Genomic DNA, 8,245 nt, shown 5'->3' with positions numbered 1-8,245 from the left:
TTTTCAGAAGCTGCCATCTAGCAGTTGGTTTTAATTCATGCTGACATACAAACTGGTACAAATGGTCTTGGAGTGAGTAGCAGTCAATATTATTTAACATTAGAAACATCACAGAAATATTCAGTAAAATTAATAATGTAAAATATATAGACTAGCTGATGACAATGTAAACATGGGATAAAAAAAATCTGAGGTTTTAAATTTAAATTAAGAATTTGTGAATAAAAAAAAATACAAATAAAACAACAGCCCATATACTACTGGTGAGTCACACAGAAGTGGTCCCTGAGAATGGAGTGGTCTGTATTTTAACATTCCCTGAAATCTGCTACTCTTTATTCCCTTATTTACATAAACCTTTCACTGTGACAGGGGCTTGAAACCATATATAGTCCTCCAGATCTCTTTTACTTTTTTGTAACTCCCCAGTGAGAGACAAATCACTGGCTATAGAGATGACTTGCCTTTTCACTTTTGTGGGAACTTTAAAATCCATTTTGGGCTTGAACCCAGTCACGCCACAATCCCGGTGACCCAGAGCCATGACCGTGGTAGTCACGAGGCGCACAGACTTGGTCTCTGACAACAGGTCAGCCACGAACAACATGCGGAAAAGCTGTCTTAGACAGGTTGAGGTCCTTAAGCTGTTTTCCCCGGCCCCTACGGCCACCGCTTCCATGTTCACCTCATACAACTCCGAGGGAATGATGGTAGACCCACCCAGCATGAAAAGCACACGAGGAACTCGGCTAAGAGAGAACAGTGCTTCTAGGTGGGCCAGCACTTCATCAAGCTCCTGCAACGTCCGCTGGCACCGACGCCAATCCAAGCCCTCAGATGGCTTTACAGACCGTCGAATTATCGTGTCCACTGTCTGTGAGAAAGGCAGCACAATTACGTCAAACTTTATTAGATTTATACATTAAGGTTAGGTATATTTAATCAAATGAGGTCTTCTGTAATACCTGAGTGGCATTATGCTGCTGTTTCTGGAAGAACACCATTTGGTCATATGTCATGGGCATCTGCTGCCGCTGGTAAAGAACACACTTCAGAAGCTCACAAACAAATCTACAGCAACCATCCTGGGTGATACGGCCGGGAAAGACAGCATTCACTCGTCCTTCTTCTCTTGCTCTCCTGAATATTTCCTCATCATCAATGTGGTTTGCAGACACTCCATTAGATTCACAATCCCTCTGACTGCAAGAAGAACTGGCCAAAGCCTCCATCTGTTGGCAACCTTGAAATAAAAACAGTGGAATCAAAAATTCAGAGATTTTTTTTAAGAGGCACAGACTAAAGTAGCAAACATCAATGAGATAAATGATGACACTTTTTTTTTGTCCAGATGGAAAATTATTAATGGTTATATAAATAAGTTCTGTACAATAATATTTTTTTTCGCGTGATGCTGTGGGCATACATACTACAAAGACATACTTTTTAATCTGTACTGCAAGTTTCAAAAGCTAACATCTGCCTGCTTAAAAGAAAATTCGTTTCACCATACATTACCATATACAGCTACAACCAATGTAAAGTGTTCAATTGCATTATTTTCATTACAATATACAATTAAGAGACTCGAACAGCTTAAAACATGTACTTGAAAAATCATGTAAATTACTTTCATCAATTTCCAGAAGCCGACATTTAGCAGATGGTTTACTTATAATTATTTACAGAAAGTGAAAGTAAAGCAAAACCATTAAAATGCCATTTTGTCACTCGATCATGACCATAGGACCGTGAAACACACACACACACAAACGATAAGTTTATATTCTTTAGACTTCTCATTTGTGATAAACTTCTTATTACTATTACTATTGAGAAGTCGATAGGAAATCTACGTTAACCATTTGCCAGTACTTACCATCATGATCGTCAGCTCTATGTTCTGTTCTCGCATGTTCGGGGCTGTTTCTATTTTCTTTGTCCACTGATGGGTTTAAGGGCTCCCCGTCTCTCTCTGTCTCACCAATGTTGTCCAGCAGGTACAAATTTTCCACCTTAGATTTACCGGAGGGTTCAGGATTATCGACCTGGCACAAAATGTTCCTCTCCTTCTCTCCCTCAGATGAAACCTTTGATTCTTCTTCGTGAGATGTACACTGATCGGTGTGGATAATTGTGTTGTAGCTGCTGTTAGAAACTTCGTTGGTTTTGCTATGTTTGATGACGGTCATGTTTGCACGCTCGAACTCTCTCTTCTTCGATCCCTCTTCCATTTCTACTGTTTGAGTTTGCCCACCGGGCACGGCATCATGGGAAACACGGGAACCGGAAATCTAATAAGAGTCCCGTGCCTGCATTTTTATTTTACGTTTTTTGAAATAATACAGATTTTTTGAGGATACAGATTTGTTTATTTTTAATAGCTAAGCAATTTTTCCAGTCTTTTTATTAGATTTGTTCTCTCTTCGAAACTTAAGCAAAGCGGCGAATGACGCCCTCTGCAGGTTGATTTCTTTTCATATAGCCTAATCCTGATTCTTGGCTCATTTTTGACGAAATATTATTAGGTTATCGTTGGGTCTGTCAGATTCTGTCATGACTTCAAAGTAGAGTTGTGACGTTCGCGAACGAATCGATTCTTTTGAACGGCTCATAAACATGAACGATGGGAGCCGAGTCGCGACTGGAGAGGAGCCGTTCTTTCTATCGTTCTTTTTTCCTATGCGTGTTTCACACAGATTCATACAAATGAGCTCCTCCAGGAGACAGAACAGTTATAGGGGGAGGGGCGCACCCAGCGCAGGCCAACCCTTTATAGCGTGATGATATTAGTTATTAGTTGTGCATGCATTTACATTGCATTTTGTGTTCATTTAAAACTTATTTTAAAGTCATTAAAAATGTTCTTTTGTGATACTGTACTTGTATAGAAATTTTTCACTAAAAGCTGTTTTCCACAGACATTCATTGCAGCCCACTTTGTTATTGTTCATTGACTTGAAGGGGCTGATGTCCTATTTGCAAAGTTTACAGTAGTAATAGTATGTAGTATGTAGACATTTCCATTTTATTTATTCTAATTTTATCTACTTTAAAAAAAAAATAGTTTTCTATCAAAATGTTCTTGTGTGATAACAATGTTCTTGTGTGGAAGTGTTTGTAGTAAAAGCTGTTTTGCACAGAAATTCATTGCAGCCGGCTTTGTTTTTTATGTTTATTTGTGAGTAGGTATTGTATGAATAACATAATTCAACGTAGTTTTACACACACACACACACACACACACACACACACACACACACACACACACACACTTTGTACTAAAGGTAAATCAAAATAATGCTGTCACTGTCTAAGCAGAGGGATTTGTGCAACCCTATGGAATATAGTCCACACATGAGAAATGAGGTAATAATCAATATTTCAGAATAATTCAAACTCGGATATTGGTGTGTGATATCTGAGCTTTAATTATTTGACTACAAATCTCACCTCATAATACCTCCCAGTGATTATTTCCAGGATAAACTGAGATGCTCCCAAGCTGGCTTCTTAAAACTGACTAAATATTTAAAAAGAGCCAAAAGAGCCATTCTTTTGAACGGCTCTTTGAAAGGAACGGATCGCGAAGATCCGGATCCCCTCAAAGAGCCATAAATCCCATCACTACTTCAAAGACTTTAAATCGTGTTTTGTCAATTAAACTTTTTTTCTTAATTAAATATTTACTGATAATATGAAATAAAATATTGTTTTTAACAAGGTGATAATGATTAGAACGTCAAAATAAGGTTTTAAAGGATGGTTAACCCCAAAATTTTAATTCTGTCATTAATTACTCACCCTCATGTCGTTCCAAACCCATTAGACCTTCGTTTATTTTCAGAACACAAATTAAGATATTTTTTTATGAAATATGAGAGTTATTTGACCCTCCTATAGACAGCAATGCAAATGTAATATTCCCAGGTCCATAAACAAAGTAAGGTAAAACAGTCCATGTGACATCAGTGGCTCAACTTATCAGAACCTCAAATCTTCATTAAACAGTCTGAGTAAATACATCTAAATGGCACTTTCGATGCAGCTTCTGTGTTTCCTCTGCAGTGGAAAGATGGAGCTTGTTGATACTGATTTTAATTGAATAGTAACAATCATATACTGTCTTATTATTGTAACGTATTGATCAAATTTAAGAAACAATACAATTACAATTACAGTACAATTTACTATATTTTTTTCTTTATTTTTGATCAAATAAATGCAGGCTTGATGACCATAAGACACTTTCATAATGCTGCATAATTATAAAAAATGGTAATATAATAAATTCCTTTAATAATACCCTTTAATAAATAATATATATAAATAAAATATATGCTATAAATACATGCTACGTGTACTGTGTTAACTGAGACTTGTTATAGCACTTGTTGTTTTTGATTGCTTCCACTGTCCTCATCTGTAAGTCGCTTTGGATAAAAGTGTCTGCTAAATGTAAATGTAATTGTAAATATAATATAACCCTTTCACGTCACAATTTCGCTAGCCTACTTCAAATAATAGGCCTGTAAGTGGCACTTGGGCTTCATTATTAATTATTTCATTAAATACTAAACAGTATATAGGCCTACATAAATATAATAAAAATTAATTTAATACTGATTACAATTATTGCGACTTATGCAGATGCACGGTACTGTGCAGTGATTTTGTAGTCATTTAGCATCCAGTTTCTCAGTGATGTGATCTGATTTATAAAATGAGACAATTCGCAGATCCAGATCGCTCTACCGATTTATGTATAAGAACGTAAAATGACCGCTCCACTTCACATATTCGTCTAATGAAATTTGAATTTCTTTTGCCAGATCATGATTGTTTGGTGTATTATACGTGACAAACTTGCAGTTATGAATTATTGTTTAGTTAGTTTTTTCCTTCCGGCGACACAAAGGCACTCACTGAAAGAATGACTGTGGAATATTGGTCTGCAAATATTGCACACTAAGCAGCAACGCCTCAGGTTGACAGCTACATAAAAATAAACAAGAATTTTCCGATTTTTGAGCGATTAAATATGGTTTTGTACACATTGTAATGTTAATTATAATTAAAATATTTTTTGTCTTAACTGGTAACTTTTATAATCACTGGAAATTTATTAAGATCCACTGTTCCGGTAATGATAAAAGTTACATTACAAATGAATATGGATCAAAACGCTAAAGAACAAAAGTTCCATCGCCATCGTTTACAGACGGTATTTTGATAAATGAATTTAAGATTATTATAGATTTACACATCACAAATATATAACAAAACTCTTTGTATTTTGTGTATTTTGTTTAAAAAAGCGCACATATACTTTGCTAGATAAATAGCTAGATAGATAGATTATAGGTCAAAAGTGTATTGATAAAGTTGCACATCACCGTTACCACACTCTTTCACTCGCTCCCCGCGGTTGCTACCCTACCAGGACTACAACGCTTTGACGCTCAACCTAGCGCACGTCAAGCGTATGCGCGTTTTGGCGGACTGGCCCATGAAACCATCCAATCGCAACACCGCTTCCGCGTACGAGCCGACCAATAGCCGAGCGCCATTTCCCACGCAGCCTCCACTAATAACATTAAGGTAGGTTGCATCACCGCACAGTCTCCCCACTAACTACAATTTGACAGTTTCTCAGGTGAGGCAACACGCTACAGGAGCTCTTTGAATTTCTCTCGAGTTTCAGCGCGCATTTCTCTGTGAGCCTGGGGTTGCTTAACTCAAAAACCATTTACCAGAAGCCCTCACACCACGGCACCATGAGCAAAAAGAAAAAGGAATGGAGAGCGGAGAAAGGTAAGTTTCTCTTGGACTCTGATCGTGTCTCTTTCATTTAAATACAGGATTCATAACAGTAGTGTCAGTTTGGGACTTGACATCCACCGGCTTTAACCTGGGGTCCATGCACGCACGGGGGGAGAAATTTCGTCTTATAGACGCTCTGCCTCTTGAATCAACAGCATGGACAGATGCACACCTTCAGATGCAGGTGGAGCATCCGTGAGTGATGCTGGGATCAAGGCCCTTATGTGTTCACCGTTAGAAATGTGTTAAAATGCAAATATAAATGCATTAATTGGTGTTTAAACTTTTTTAAATGAATTGGAACATGTACAGGTTTGATTGACACAGTGAAACGCCTTATGATAAAATAAAATCCCCAACCTGGTGCTTTACATGAACTACGACCACTTGACTCCATGTGAGGCAGGTTTTTATAAATGCATCAGCTTAACTACGAATTAAAAGATCTGTTATTTTAACATTTAAAGAAATTAATTCCAGGCATGCATGCACTTTTGCTAGATCTTGGTCCTGGATATCCACCTTCATAAGTAGTTTAGTTCTAGACATGTTGTCTAAAACGGTAAGCATACTGCTAAAAAATTAGTTGGATCAGGTGTGTTTGAGCAGAGTTGGAGATAAACTTTCCTAGAAATTTGCTTTCAGGGAACAGGATGGTATAATGCAACTTTGATAGTGTGTTTGACCGTTCTGCATTGTTTAACATCGTAATTTAGCTTGTTTTCACCTGGGGACATTTATGATTTTGCTTTACAACAGAGACACTTTATTATTAAAACACAATTACTTTTAATATTTTGAAGTGCACAAGCACTGCCTCCTGTTCTTGACATTACCTGAAGTTCATGACAATACAGTTTATTGATTGTTGAAAATTTGGCCTCCAGTGAAGTATGGTTATGATGTGTCCTATGAAGTTGCAGGACTGTTAATTATTAGGTTGACCGTGATGCTACTCGACACACATTAATGGTCTTCTATCATAAATCAAATGCATGTATATGATAAGAGCTGGTGTGTTATGATTTAAGAGTAATGCAGTGCATTGCAGTGAACAAACTTCAGGTACTTGTGTTATAATATCTTTTGATGATGACTTGATGAAATGAATCCAGTTTGTAGGCTTTTTTGCTATTTTAACCTGTTAATTGTCACCCCGTCCTGTATACGGGACGCCTACGTTGACTATACTATATTACAATCAAATTTAATCTAATCTTGACAAACTATATATCGTTGGAAAGGTCTAAGACTCCCAAATATATATTATACCAATATATTTTGTTAAAAATTATGTAGGAAAAGTAATAGATCACTTTATGACAAAAGTGCACCCTCAGAAATCTACATTACAAAAGGAGCTTTGACCTTTGTTTAAAAAAAAGACTTCCTCGTTGCCTTTTTCTCTATCACATTTTAGAAATCATCAGAAGCTATATATCACTTGAAAACATAAAATCTCAAAATTCATCCTTTAAAACCCATTTTAAAATCAGACATTGCATTACCATGTAAATGGCACATCAAAATCATGTTACAAAATGTTTTCAGTCATGAATTATAAAAATGTAGGTTTATATCATGTACATTCACGTCTATCTTCAAAAACGTGAGTGACAGTTAACAGGTTAAAATTGCAAGTACACATTGCACTCATTTCACTTTGTGAAACAGATCTTCATTCGTGTAGCAATAGGGAGTGCAGGATGATAAAAACGAAAAAAAAAAATGGTTGAAAAGGCAGATGTAGGGCCAGTCAGCTTGAAAAATCAGTAGTGTCGGCAGGGGCACATCAGAGCAGGTTTATATAAAAAATATAAAGGTAGAGTTTAATTTTTCTTGAAAAAAAAAACAAAAACAAAAACAAAAAAAAATTTTTTTGGAACCTCTTAGAGCTTGTTATATTTTTACAATTTATTTTAAATATTTATTTGATCCCCTGCTGATTTTGTAAGATCACCCACTTACAAAGAAATGAAAGGCCTGTCATTTTTATGGTAGGTTTATTTTAATGTATAGAGACTGAATACCAAAAAAAAAAAGAAAAAAAAAAGGCATTATATAAAGGTTAGAATTGGATTTTAATTTCAGTGGGAAAACTTACAAAATCACCACTGGATCAAATAAATATTTTCCCTATTGTATACTGGACCGATTTCTAGAAATAACAAATGTTTCATTTTAGTTACTAATTTCTTTGTTTTGTGTATTTCTGATTTCATTTTCATATTCAGTCAGTACCAAGGTAGTTTTAATAAGTTAAAATACAACGTTTTCTAGAATTCTTGGATTATGATAAAAACAAGAAACACAAATAAAACCTTTTTTTTCAAAGTTAATGTTCTTTTCTTTTGAAATACAGAATTATTGGAAGTTTTTTTTTAACCATCTCTTCTATTCCATGAAACTTTAGTAAGGAGTT

At 35.8% G+C, this 8,245-nt stretch overlaps 2 protein-coding genes across 4 annotated transcripts in view; one reads left to right on the top strand and one right to left on the bottom strand.

Annotated features, from left to right (window-relative positions):
* LOC128026063 (MAD2L1-binding protein) lies at positions 1 to 2,268 on the bottom strand. The gene is made up of 3 exons (XM_052612795.1): positions 1,880 to 2,268; positions 966 to 1,243; positions 1 to 874 (listed from the first exon to the last, which is right to left on the bottom strand). Exons 1-3 carry the CDS (start codon positions 2,232 to 2,234, stop codon positions 344 to 346), a joined length of 1,164 nt encoding a protein of 387 aa, XP_052468755.1. The 5' UTR covers positions 2,235 to 2,268; the 3' UTR covers positions 1 to 343.
* Positions 2,269 to 5,596: 3,328 nt separating this feature from the next.
* LOC128026060 (ADP-ribose glycohydrolase MACROD1) overlaps positions 5,597 to 8,245 on the top strand; it is a 517,908-nt gene continuing 515,259 nt past the window's right edge. For all 3 annotated transcript variants that reach the window (XM_052612789.1, XM_052612788.1, XM_052612790.1), the window contains exon 1: positions 5,597 to 5,814. In XM_052612789.1, coding sequence (XP_052468749.1) covers positions 5,778 to 5,814 — 37 coding nt within the window. In that variant the 5' untranslated portion in view covers positions 5,597 to 5,777. The remainder of the gene's footprint in view (positions 5,815 to 8,245) is intronic.

Source organism: Carassius gibelio, chromosome A13 (assembly GCF_023724105.1).
Source record: "Carassius gibelio isolate Cgi1373 ecotype wild population from Czech Republic chromosome A13, carGib1.2-hapl.c, whole genome shotgun sequence".
Classification (NCBI taxonomy): domain Eukaryota; kingdom Metazoa; phylum Chordata; class Actinopteri; order Cypriniformes; family Cyprinidae; genus Carassius; species Carassius gibelio.
This window is presented reverse-complemented; position numbering and strand designations above follow the sequence as displayed.